General features: G+C 42.7%; 1 protein-coding gene across 5 annotated transcripts in view; it reads left to right on the forward strand.

Moving 5' to 3' along the window:
• The window catches only part of JADE2 (jade family PHD finger 2), a 144,600-nt gene that overhangs the window by 74,665 nt on the left and 55,974 nt on the right, over positions 1-13,961 (forward strand). For all 5 annotated transcript variants that reach the window (XM_083487983.1, XM_083487982.1, XM_083487981.1 and 2 more), the window contains exon 5: positions 5,991-6,160. In XM_083487983.1, coding sequence (XP_083344109.1) covers positions 5,991-6,160 — 170 coding nt within the window. The remainder of the gene's footprint in view (positions 1-5,990; positions 6,161-13,961) is intronic.

Raw genomic sequence — 13,961 nt, forward strand, 5'->3', positions numbered from 1 at the left:
CTTTTAAATATTAGTTTTTAAAAAATCAGTACAACGTGATAAACATAGCATATGACACAAACTTTAGTGCTTCAAATAACATCAGTTGTGATCCTACTCCCACCCAACTGTTTAGATAAGAAAGACACCATAGAAAACAAACACTAAACTTTTTTTAAAAAACGCTCAGAAATCTATCCAGATTTCCCTTTCTAATACATTATAACCTTTGACCAATGTTCCATAAATCCTGAAAAATCACATTCTCTGCCTTTCCCCCTAGCCTGCTGAATACAAGTCAGTTTTTCCATTTCAGTGTGACATGCCAGACATTAAATAACCACTCATTCAAATCTGGTGTTGTATTTACTTTCCAGTGTGTAGCATAAACACTTTAAGCAGCTACTAGGGAATCCATCAAAACATTCTTCCTTTTACATTTACTTCCTTCGTTAGTCTCCTCAGAATGACTTTTGGTTCTTTTCTATGTCTTCCCCTCTCATCAAATCCCAGGAACTTGCCTCCACTGGGCAATCTCATAAAACATGTCAATCTGTGTCAGTCCTAATGGATTCCCAGTAGCAATATATAATTGCTTGGATTCAAAGGCATATTATGTGAGCAGAAAGGCACTTCAACTTGAACACCGTACCTCACAACCTGAATATCCCAGTTTCCCCAGTCCCTCTGCAGTTCCAGAAGGTTCCTTGACCCCCAGGAGTGGTTTTATGGAGGGCGCAAAACATTTTTTTATGTGGACCCTTCTGTTCCAGAAGATCTCAGTGAAACTGTTGAGGGACATTTCCTTCTCATCCCTCCTCCTCCCGCCTTCCATATTCTCTCTTGAAAGTGTAAGAGTGACGTGAACTGAATGATCACGAACACCCCAGATTTCAAATTATTTCCTGAAGGACAAGGAGGATGTTGCTCTTCCTCTGCTTGTTTTTGTCAGCACCAGTGTATATTGGCATTTGTGTCACAATGTGATATTTCCAGGGAGAGATGTGATCTTTGCAAATACCATGGCAAGCTTCAGCTCCTGAGTGTGCCGAGAGCTGTCAGAGCTGGCATCACAGCCCGCTTCTCAGGCCGAGCTCTTCCTGTGATGGTATATCATTATGTGTGACACTGTTGTTGTGTGCGTGGCAAGTGTCATGCGTAATGGTGCCAAGCTGCTGGAAAACAGCAGGAGAATTGACAGCAAATGCCCATTCAATTCCCACCCAGAAACTACATTGGCAGACAAGGGCCCTCTCCTCTCCTCATCCTTATTTCTCAGTGTTCAAGGCCAATCTTCATGAGTGATGGGTGTGACACCTTCCCTTACAAAACATCCCCCACATCCCAGCACCTCTGGGAAATAGAGAACATTAAAACTTGCATAGAGCACTGTTGATATGCGGTTGCCAATCTGGGCTGCTACCCACATGTGCAGATGTCTACAGTACTAGGTACCACACACTTAGTATGTAGAAGTCTCCAAATATGCTATGCTGTGTACAAACGAACTGCTACTGTATAGTGAGAAATAGACAATGTATTTATTTATGAATCGCTTTCCCATGAAACATATTGAAGTGATTTGATGACCAAAACGTCTACAACCAAAACATACGTAATCATCAAATACAAGTCTCACACAAGCTGAAATTGCCTGCCCACTGAGGAGCCTGTCTCCTGCGTCTCTCAGTGATTCATGGCTTCAGCCTCGATGTCTCCCTCTCAGCTTTTCCTGGGAGTGGGTAACTTTGCTGCATGTCTGCGTTGGGTGTAGGTGGATCATTTAGTTGATCCTGATGCAGAGATGCGCCAGAATTAACAGCCCTTCAGAGGAAGCACAGCCAAATCCAGAGCTCTTACATACTCTCAAATGAACCTTTTTGGGGGGATAAGATTGAAACATGCCTGCAGCTGTAATTCACTCATAAAGAAAAGAAACAAAAAAGTGTGCCCAAGCTGTCAGAAGTTTTGGGATCCCTAAGCAAGCCTGCCATGGATTCTTTTGCTGTTTAATGCCATTGCCAACAGGGAATTAGCTGCTAAACAGAACATAGACATGTCATGGTCCCTGCCCATGGCTTGATGCTTCCTTCTTCCCAGTCCTTGGGGACAATAGCACTTGGACCTTGTACATGAGATTGCTGTACATGGGACAACTAAAATATATGACAACCTACACTGTTTTTGCCTTTCCATTGTCTCCTGTGTGTTTTGGCAACATTTGTGCCCTTTTCATTAACCATCTGGCAAGGATGCTGCACAGAGAAAAATCACTTCTGGTTAAATCCCCTTGAAATCATTGAGATGCCAATTCTTAAATTCAACTTGGGACCAGTCTTTCATTTAAATGGGACTTAAGAACAGCCCCAACCAAAAAATGCCCCCCGTGTATTCCAGCCTTGATGTTCCACAATAAAGGCAGATGCACCCCTCTTTTCTCTCTGTGGCTCTGTTTCTCATACTTAACCATTATGATTCAACAGTTGAGTTTGCTTTCTGTTATTGGTTTTGTTTCTAGGAAACCCTTCATCAAAAGACAACAGGGTGGTTTACAGTGCGCAGTAAAACAATAAAATCAAACAACAACATTGCAACCAATAAAACAATAAAATTCAAACAAGAATTTGCAGATCCATAGTAGCACAGCAGCAAATTAATAAATATAGGTAACCCAGCTCTAATGAGTGAGGATGGCACAAAGGCCTGGGTGAATAAAAGATGGTGATGAATTATCAGTGCCAAAGATGCGGGACACGGCACTACTGCAGAGAAGGCCTTCCCACAGGTCACAGAACAGGCGATGTCCACAGCCAGGACCACAATAGGATGGTGGATGGTGCAGCGAGAGCTGGCTCATTTATGGAGACACTAAATAGCAAGGAAGTTGTCATTTTGTGGAAAAAAATACAAAATTCCTGAGCTTCCCCACCTTTACAAAAAGGGGCAGGAGGTTTAGAAAATAAGTGCTTTCCCCTTAACAAGCACAGTTGTCAGTTTTTATTTTTTATAGACCAGAAGAAGCAGAATTCTTTGGGCTTATTGTCTCCTTCTGGAAGCCCTCAAAGTAAATGACTTTAATTGCTTGGCTTTGCCTACCTCAGCTGAGGCTGAAACAGCCTGTATTCACTTATCATTTATGTATCATATATAAAAATCCCATGGTTATTTCCCCTCCCTTCTCTTCCTGAAGTGGTGGTTTGTACATGTGATTATTCTGAGTGATATCCTCAGCAAGCTCCAGGGAAAAGAAAGCCTCCAGTGTCATAGGAAACATTATGAGAAGATTGATGCAGGCAGATTTAGCCGTAGGTAGGGTTATTTGTTTGACTTCAGAATCAAAACATGTGGGAGGTTGTTGCCGACAGGCTTATAGTAATGCTGGCAAAGCAACAACAACAAAAAAGGGAAATAAAAGAATCACATCTAGTGGGAGGGTGGGAAGAACCACTTTAATTCATTGTGGTGTGAGCATAAGGCATTTGACTTTCAGACAATCTTATGGGCCCAGCTCTACTATTGGTTGCACCCAGTAGCTTTTCCATAGATCAGGAGGTAAAAGCAGAAACTAAAGACATGACTCAGTCTGTGTGTTGAATGTGGCAATGTGTGCCATAGCAGGTGGATGGGAAGTAATGAAGCTGGAGGGAAGTAGTCAGGAATTGAGCTAATCATCCCCTGAATTTACTTTAGAAAGAAACTTGTAGCTTTCGGACCAGTGTAAGAGACAGAACAACAGAATTAGAGAAAAGGAAAGGCCAAAGGGCATCTTGTTCATTCCTGTAGATATATTCATGCAATTCATGGTGTCAGGATGGAATAGAGCCACAGGGTGTCATGGGGAGGCTGGCCGGATGTTCAATCAGCTCTTTAATGTGTGGAAGGAGGAATTTCAGCTGAAATTCCTAATTCTTCAGAGCTATTAAAGGTGCTTGAGCTCTGTCTTCTTTTACATCTGGTCACCCTATTCTGTTCATATTTGCGGCAAGCCTCTGGTGCACCAGATGAAGAATGTTAGATTAAGACTCTAGTAAACAAAATCCCATTACCATTGGGCCACAAATGCAGCACTAGAACAGAAAAACAATGCGCCAACGTGGGAGAGTTTTTGGGTTTTGTTTGCTTCTTCCTTTGTTCTGGAGAGGTTCAATTTTTTGCTATTGCAGTAGGTTTTTTTTTAAAGAAAAGAAAAGAAATAAAGTATTCTTATTTCCAGTCTTATTGGAAATAGTACAGCCCCCCTGTACTCTTAGGGCAATTGTAAGCATTAGGTTTATGTGGCATGTACTTCAAGATATTTTCAACCAGGCATGGTTGTCACCTATAGAGGTAAGAACCAATTAGAAAATCCAAATTAAGGAGTTACCTTCAGCGGTACAGTCGTACCTTGGAAGTTGAACGGAATCTGTTCCGGAAGTCCATTGGACTTCCAAATCACGGCTTCTGATTAGCTGCAGGAAACCGCATAAGCCCGTTGGATGTTCGGGTTACAAAAGAACATTCACAAACTGAAACAATCACTTCTGGGTTTGCAGCGTTCGGGAGCCAAAACGTCCGGGTTCCAGGGTGTTCGACAACCAAGGTACGACTGTACAGTGGTACCTCAGGTTACATACGCTTCATGTTACAGACTCCGCTAACCCAGAAATATTACCTCGGGTTAAGAAATTGTGCAGCAGTGGCAGCAGGAGGCCCCATTAGCTAAAGTGGTGCTTCAGGTTAAGAACAGTTTCAGGTTAAGAACAGACCTCCAGAACGAATTAAGTTCTTAACCCGAGGTACCACTGTACTAGCTTTATGATTAGGTGGCCTATCTAAAAGGCCATCATATTCAATTATTTACTTTTATTATTTTATTGTTAATACAGGGGATTTCCTCTTGGACCAACTGTTTCATGCCGTCTCTGGTCTCAGGCTCATCCTTAGAGATAATCTTGCAATTGTTTCCTGATAAACGCTGGAGTTACCTTTTTGTACAGCAGCTAAATCACTCAGGGTTGCATGCTAGAACCCAAGGTTCGGTTTGGGAAGGGGTTCTTCCTCAGTAATATTACCTGTGACTTAATAGTTGAGCAGCAGTTCCATGGTCCCTTGAAAGTTACACCTCTTGTGGTGCCAACACTAAAGGTGTCCCCGAAACCATTTGCCATGTGAATCACTTCAACAGTGAGTTTTATCAGCAAGGTCAAGGGGGAAGTACTCAGAGCTTTGTAACAGTGTTGAATGGTTACCGGTATATCTTTCTTGTCACTCAGAAACACCTTTTTCTTGACACTGCTGATTATTAAAACCCATTACATAGTCTTTAGTACATATAGTTTATTCTCTTCATGTTATGTCTTTTAAAAAGCACTTCCTGGTTGTCAGAAAGGTCAATAGTTCCCAAACAAACCATTATTTTTGTGTCATTGGTTTTGACAGCACCTCAAAGGTCTTTCAAAGAGTTGGAAGTCAGTGCCACTTTTGAGGTGATTCTAAATTGGCTTTAATAATAAGCAGGTGCCCCAGATAATTTTCCCAGTCTGGCACTTCAGCCCTGTAGAATTTGAGAAATTTTGGGAAGTGATTCCTTTTAACTTCTTGGTCATTTGTTTGTTTTTGGTGTGCATCTGCAAGTTTTGGAGTCTCATTGAACTCTTCAGCCAGAAATTACTAAAAACTAGCCCTCTTTTCTCTCCACGTCTTAACTATCACACCTTCTCTGAAGAAATCCTAGTGGCTATAGCTCTGTGAATATGCCAATAATCTTTCTAATTGAATTTTTAACAACTTCACAAAACTATGCTTCACAGGTTCCTTGGGAAAAGCCATAATGGTTAAACCAGTTTCCATTTGTGGTATAAATATTGCTAAATTATTCTGCTCCAAAATGGTAAATTTTATATCAAGATGAGTTGACATTTAGGCATAAATTAGGCTTCTTAAATTTCAGTATTTAAATGCCCATTCTTGTAAAAAGGAACTTCTTCCTTCCTGTACCTCTCTTTTATGTCCATGCTTGTTTTCTTCCCTAGGATCGTTCCTGTTCTAGAACATTCATCACCACAAACCTCACCAAGCAACCTGTCCAGCTCTGACAGTTTAGATGTCACCAGGACATACTCCCAAAGAGCAAGTCGCTATGACCTGGATGAAATCGATGCTTGCTGGCTGGAACTCTTCAACATGGAGCTTAAGGAAATGGGTAAATGTTGTTGTTGTTTTTAATTCTCTCTTGGGTTGCACACTCACCAGTCTTAAACCAAAGACAAATTTTCACAACCAGTAGGCTTTCATGCATATTGTAGAAAAAAGAAGGGAAAAATTGTCCCAGTCTATGAAGGATGATGATCTTTGAGAAGTTGATAGGCAATAGGCAAAAGTGAATCTAGATATAGGATAAGGCTGCAGTTGGTTACTGGACATTGTCTATTCTCTGCCTCCACATCAGAGGCAGTATGCTTCCAAATGCCAGTTGCAGGAAACCATGGTATGCTGGGAATGCTCTTCTGCTCATGTTCTGTTTGTAGGTTTCCCACAGGCATCTGGTTGGCCATTTTGAAAACAGGATGCTGCGCTAGATGGGCCTTTGACTTGATCAGCAGGCTTTTCTTATGTTCTTACTGATATTTTTTTTAAATAGCAACCATTACTTTGGGATTATTGTGACTCTTTTCATATCCTACAAATGTTATAAGCAAAAAAGGGAGGAAGAGAAGTTATATAAGATGTATTCTTTCTTTAGCAGTACATTATTTGCCTAGGACAATTATTTTGCACTAGTGGACATATCTGCCAATCACTTTGTCCCTTCCAGATTTGGGTAGAGTGAGTTTGGGGACAACCCCATGGACCAGGACTCTGTATGTTACCAAGGCAAGATAGCTCCATGTTACTGATTTCCTCTAGCCTCTTGCTGTTCTGGTGAAGGGTCATATTTGTGAGCATAGCTCACCATAGCCTATCTGAGCCTTCAATATACTCAGTTCTGTGAAGTGGAATGGTGCTGTGGCCTCCAGTTTTTGCAAGGTTGACACAGCCGTTTACCAAACATATTACAGGAAATAAGCTGGGAATTTACCACATACAGCGGTGCCTCGCAAGACGAAATTAATTCGTTCCGCGAGTTTTGTCGTCTTGCGATTTTTTTCGTCTTGCGAAGCACGGTGTCGGGAAAGTTTTGGAAAAGCTTCAAAAATAACCAAAGTCTTTAAAAACCTCAAAAAAGTCTACCACACCACGTTCTATGAGTTGCTCCTCAAAGTCAAGTCGCAACTGTATTAACAGTGTTAAGAAAAAGGAAACAAACTTGCAAGACATTTCCGTCTTGTGAAGCAAGCCCATAGGGAAAATCGTCTTGCGAAGCAGCTCAAAAAACAAAAAACCCTTTCGTCTTGCGAGTTTTTTGTCTTGCGAGGCATTCGTCTTGCGAGGTACCACTGTATCTCCTTCACTGAGGGTTTCCCTCCCTTCTCAGGACTAAGCTATATTTATTCAGTATACATGCACAGCCCCCACAATCACACTCTTATGAAAGATCGGGTTGAGGTAGATGTCACAGCAGTGGCGTAGCGTGGGGGGTGCAAGGGGTGCCAGCCGCACCGGGCGCAACATCTGGGGGGGCGCACTCGCCACCTCCAGAGTCGCCGAAGAGCCTCGGGGCTCAGCTCCTTTGGGAGGAGGGGTCGGGCTGGGTGACCAGGGGGAGTAGCAGGCGCTAGCAAGGAGGTCCGGAGCCGGAGCCTGGCCAGGATCGGGCGCGGGCGCGGGATGGGGCGCAAGAGGGAGGGGAGAGTCGAGCCTGTCCGCCCCGCGAGGACTGCTGCGAAGAGGCGGGAGGGAGAGGAGGCCCCTTGGGAGGAGCGGGCAGGTGCTGGGGCGGCAGTGCCGGGCGGGGGCCGAGGGGTGGGCGCCCCCCTGCGCGGGCATCGCCTCGCCGCCGCCGCGGGCTTGGCTGGGTGACCGGCCGAGGGGAAGCGCCAAACAAGGCCAGGATCCAGGCCCCCGCTCTCCTTATTTGGCGCCCATTTCCGGCTCCCGGGTGGCCCCCTCCCACCCGCTCTCGCTACCAGTGGAAAGAGAGACGGAGGAGCAGCGGAACCCGCAGCCTTTGCAGGCGCTGCCGGCCGGGAGAGGGGAGCGCGGCCCCGGCCAGCCGAGGGATCTTGTGGCGAGGAAGGAGCCCAGTCTGCGCCCTCCTTCCCCACAGAGCTGCAGAGGGAAATCAAGGTTCTCCTGCTAGTTTCTCTTCTTCTCTCCCCCCCCCCACTGCGTTACAACCGTGCCCCCCCTCTCGGTGCACATAGCACGATTGCAATCTCTCTCTCACCCCCCCCAAGTTAAACTAATGGAGCAAGCCAGCGCCAAAGATTTGTAGAACTGTGAATACCCGGCCCAGGCAGCAGCAAGAAGCTGGCAGCGGCGGCAGGTTAGGGGTTAGGGGCGCAAATTACTTGCCTTGCCCCGGGTTAGGGGGCGCAAATTACTTGCCTTGCCCCGGGTGCTGACAACCCACGCTACGCCGCTGTGTCACAGCATGTGTGTAAAGGTGTGATAAACTCCATAACACATTTATGTCATTTCTCTAGGGCTGTGTCCTACATTTTTATCCTACACTAAAGCTGCAAGCCTGCGCAAACTTATTTCTGAGTATGCCACATTAAAGACAGTAGAAATAGGATTGTAAAGCAGTCCGGGAAGTTTTGACTTAGAAGTGTCCAAAGTCTTGCTTTAATTAGTACCTTGTTTCCCTTCCCTTCCATTGCTGGTTCCAGAAATTCTCATATTGCAGTGGGAATTCCCTGCTTAAAAGTGGGTGTGGGGACAGATCTGTAGATTTAAATTGTAGATTTGTTGGCACATTGGTCCGAAAATGCAAGGTTTCCAAGAAGTCAAGTGACACCTTATTGGGGCCATCCTGAGAAAATAAGGCAGCTTTAGAGTTGTACCAAATTAGGACCCTAATAGGGGTCCTAATTTTAGCTTATGGAAGGCAGTGTATTGGCTGTTGCCTGTTCCTCATCTTGTATATTCTATTTTAAAAACAAACTAGTTCTTGTCCTCAAAGGAAAAGCAACAATGAAGAATTGCACAGAAGCTTACTGCTACATAGAGGGTAAGGAAAATACCTATTAGAACCTCCACCCGCCTGATGACATGGAATTGCTCTACCTAGTATAATTTCTAATGCCTTTTCCATGCTAGTTTATATCCCCACCCCTGAGATGGGATTTTTAGCTGTGCTGATTACACATGCCTCCCAGAAATAAACAAATATTCTACTTTTCTGTAGTACTTTCAATATAAAGTAGACATCTTTACCCAGAAACAGAAAAGCCTCAATATAAACAAAATGCACAATTAATTCATCAAGCACAAAACAGAAAAAGTCAATTTTCTTTATCAGAAGCACATGCCGGCTATCAGCTCCCCTACTTGGTGAAAATACGCAATGTAAAGAGCTGCCAACCGATAACGTGATGAACATTTAACTGTGTCTGATGGTTTTATTGGTTGCTGCTGCTGCCATGTGCGATAATAAAGAAAGTTGGTCTAAAGTAATTTGGATCAAACACTGAACTACATTCACATATAGGACATTATAGGCAGCATAAGACTGTTTTCCTTTTAAGCAGAAGCTGGGCCATTTATGTTTTTATTAAGATTTCACGCCATATACTGTGATCTCCGTTTAATCCAAAGCTATTGTATGATTGTGACTAGTGAGACTTCAAAGGCATGAAAAGTCCCTTCACTGTTACATAGCCATCTCCCCCCCCCCCACAGAGCCCCCCTTCTTTTCTATCCTCCTGATTCACTAGCTGAGCTCAGTCTCTTTCTGCCACAAATATATTCTCAGAGAATTTGCAAAAAGACAGTGGGTTTTATCTAGTGAAGTCATCCCATTACTGCAAGGACTTCCACCTGTAGCTCAAAAGTTCTTCCAATGAATCTCAAAGTTAATCTCAGCCATTCTAACGATTTCCTTTGACACAAACTTCTCTGCATCACTGCACATAGGACTGAGCTTAGATTTTCAGTGTCCATATTCTCGTGCTCCGGCTCCCTCCTCTGTGGTTGGCATCTTAGGTTCCTCCTTGGGCAACAGCTATGGGCACTATTGCTTCACAAGAACACCATTTCATAACTTATTCCCCACAAGAGACAGAGAAACAGTGGGAAACCAATGACCACCACCCCAATCCTAGTATATGTGAAGAGGACCTCCAGCTTCTATTGCAAGCAAAGTCTTAGCCCAGCTCAGAGCCATAGTAAGATAATTTATTCCTTTTTTTGCCTTTGGAGGCAAGCAGAACAACTTTTCCAGCTCTGTTCTTCTATACCTCTTGGGGGCTAGTTGAGAAGCTGATGACCCCATTGCCTGCCTCAAGCATTATACCATGGAAATATCTGTTCGTGCTGCAGACACTAAGGAGGAGATACGATCATTCCAACTGACTTCCACCTTTTGTTGTGATGGGGGTACTTTTTCTTTAGCAGTTGCCCAATGGCCCCAAATACTGCAAATCCAGCTTTTCCAAGTAGCCCTACTTCCAAAAATTTAACACAGCCCTAACTAGAAGAGTTACCTGGCCTGTTTATTGAAATGCTAAGACTCTTCAAGGTATATTCCATGCTGGTGGTCCTAGGCTGCTGTCCTATTCTCGGACTAAGTCCAATTTAATTCCTTAGGGCTTATTTTTTGAACGTATGTAGGATCATTTTGTTTTGTTAATTTGTTAATTAGTTACAGGATGTAACTGGAAGTAGGCGATGTCTTTAGTCACCTGAGAAGAAGTGGGTATGAAACAGTTCCAGAGGGATGGTCACAAGATCACATGTTCTAAATGAGTTGTTCTTTAATAACTCTGAACTTAGAGTAATGAAGGATGTAACTGCACTATAATGTCCTCTATAATCTACTGGTGAAGGTAGAAAATAATAGAAAAAGAACCAGCAGGAAGACTCCCAAGAGAACATGTGGCTTTAAGCCAGAGAGCCCAGAGTCTGAAAACACAAATAGCAGCTTGCCCTAGAATCCAGTCTCCAAAGGAAGCTCTTTAAAAATGGACAACTGACTAAAGGAACTTTTAAGAGCTAAATACACATAAATAAACCACAGCAATGCTGATGAAGGGAAAACCAGAAAGCCCTGTGTGGTTTGTTTGATGGCAATAAAATAAGTGGGCCACAGATTCAGCAAAAGATTAATGGTAGGTGTCTTGGCAGTTTCTAATACAGGAAATCAGCAAGCAGGCAAGGTAAATGCTTCTTGTTTTAAAAGCCAGCTTGTGTAAAAATATTCATTGGACTGTAAGATGGCATGATACTGTATATTAAAGATTGCCTTAATATATCCTTTCATATTCAGTCATGATGCTATAATTCATAGGATGCAGGAGTGTGTGTTTGTAGGTGTTTATGTAGGTGTAGACTGTAGGCAACAAAACCATATCAAATTACTAGTGAAAGACTCAGAGACCACAATATGTGATTTTCAAATCCATTGTGAAATGCACTTCAGATTGTTCGTCTAAAGCATCCCGTGGATCTTGGAATTCAGAATCAAAGCCTTCCCTACTGAACTGTCTGACCAAAGACTTGGAAAGCATGCTGTGACATCAGAGCAACTAAGCCAATTGCAATTGGAGAGTTACAATATTGGGGGTCTTCTTTAGGCATTTAATGGCATAGAGATCCTTGCATCTTTAGAGTAAGGAACCTGGCCACTTGCAAGAGTAACAAGCCTACTGTGGCATGAGAGCATTAGCATCAATAGTAGCAGAGCAATCAGAGGGGATGCAGTACTGTCAAAAAAGAAGTTTAACAATATTCATTGTCTGTCATCCAGGCAGGCTCGCACATATTAATACTGAACTATCAAGTCATATGAGTGACTGATTTTCAATACATATGTCTAAGCAATACAGAATTCATAAGAATCAGTGCTAAATTCTGTTACCTGTATAAATTATACAAATTGGACAACTTCACATACTTTATTTTGCAATTTAACAAATTTGCATAATTCAAACATGGGGAAGGCAAGGAGCCACTGGAAATCTTTGACATCACCTGTCTGACTTCTTGATATCTCAGCACAATTTAAAGCATATATTTCACACTATTTATGCCATTTTAAGCATATCTTCAAATCCATAAGAAGCAGAAATTACTCTTTTTAAAGCTGAAAGCTGATATTCTCAGGGAGTTGAATTCTCTGCTTTTTCCTGCAATACGGCTATTGTTTATGCCAGAGGTTTTCAACCTTTTAAAGTCTACAGCTTAAAACTACATTCTTTCTGCTTCCCATCTTCCCTTGTTGAGTGTACCCTCAGCCTAGAAACTGTCCAGCACTGGCATTTTCATCCCTCCATCACTCTTGAGTATGGTAGACAAAAGTGTGCCAACTAGCCCTGGTGGAACGCTGAATGCATCAGCTCCCATGGTACAAAGGTCTTACTAAGACTGATAAGTTTAAGGGTACCTGGTGATTCCCCCAGGTGTTTGTTACTTGATCTGAAGGGCACATTCAAACTCCAGTCTCACAGCTCAGTCTTTGGAGACACTTAGTTTAGGACAGTGATCACTCGTGATTTTTGGTTTACCTCACATAATATTTTTATTCAATTTTAGCTTTGAGGTGCTTTCTCCCAAAAAGTTATATGCTGCAACGTATTTGCAGCTCCACTGTGCTGTTTACGTTTCTCTCTTTTATTGTATTATCCTTTCTACCATTTTTCTTGCTCTGTTTGTCCTCCTTTGAGTCTTGTAGCTGCTTTCTCTACTTGCATAACAGAATGAAATAAAGGCATATTTGAGGGGTGGGAGGGGAGAAAATTGTAGCTGCTCAGGTACCGATGGCCAAGCTAGGAGTCCTTCCTGTTCCCCCAAGAGTCTCTTGTGCCCTTCAAGTGGGGAGGGTGGCCCCTACCGATTTGAGAAATCCTGATCTAATGCACAGTCTCCAGTAAGGCTTAATTAAGGTCTATTTATTCCTCAAGGAGGAAGGGAAAGCAGTTATTAAATTGAGCTTGGGTGCGTGGGAGCAAAGCTCTTCTCATGAGCAGTTGATTTCCTGATCAGTCTTGTTTGTACTGCCAGTAACAGCTGATTAGAGGCACTGTCAATAATGTCTCTGTGTTCGGCTTTCTCGTGAGGAGGGGGGCTGAGAGATGAAGATACACTTGTAGATGGAACTGTAGGAGATGTTTCACATATAATTTCCTGAAATACAGTTTAGTATATTGGTCTTTTACAAAACAGCTAGCACTTGATTTTGAAATAATTCTCTTGTACACTTTGTAGACCCAGAAATGTGTATACTTTACAACTGGTTTTGACTTTAATCATCAGTATTCTATATTTTACTCAGTTTTTGGACCAGAGCACATAATATGCCTTCTACCAGATCAGACTGTTCATCCATCAAACCCAGTATTGTTCACTTTGCGTGGCAGTGACTCTCCAGGGAGTCAGGCAGAGGCATCTTTAACATCACTTGCAATGTGGTTTCCTAATTGGAGATGCCAGAGATTTAACTTGGGGACAAAGCATGTTCTCCAACACTGAATAGGGTAGTAGTCTGGCTAGTGCTTTCTGTATTCTGCAATGTGTGTCTTATGAATGGGTAAGGTGGATAAGTAGAATGCAAACCCTACTCCAATGGTTTTCAGACTTTCTTGTCTGGACCAAACTTCCTTGTCTGAATAAAAATTTGTTCACGCCACACCAATTATTTTTTTTTACTGATAAGAAATACATTGGGAAACAAAAAGAAACAACCCCTGGCAGTGCTTGATTTATAACAAGTGAAATCAATTACCTTATAAGATGATCGTGGGGCATCCAGCAAGTATAAAACAACAAGTCTTCTCCAGCACTCTTGAACCGTGATTCTGGATCATAGCTAGGATTGTCCTCAGTATCGATTGATGCTCCTGTTCTCATTTTGAAAAGATACCTATCCATATTCTTTAATATAAATATATAGAGATACAGTACAG

The sequence above is a fragment of the Podarcis liolepis genome (genome assembly GCF_965112155.1).
Source record: "Podarcis liolepis genome assembly, chromosome: 2".
Lineage (NCBI taxonomy): Eukaryota > Metazoa > Chordata > Lepidosauria > Squamata > Lacertidae > Podarcis > Podarcis liolepis.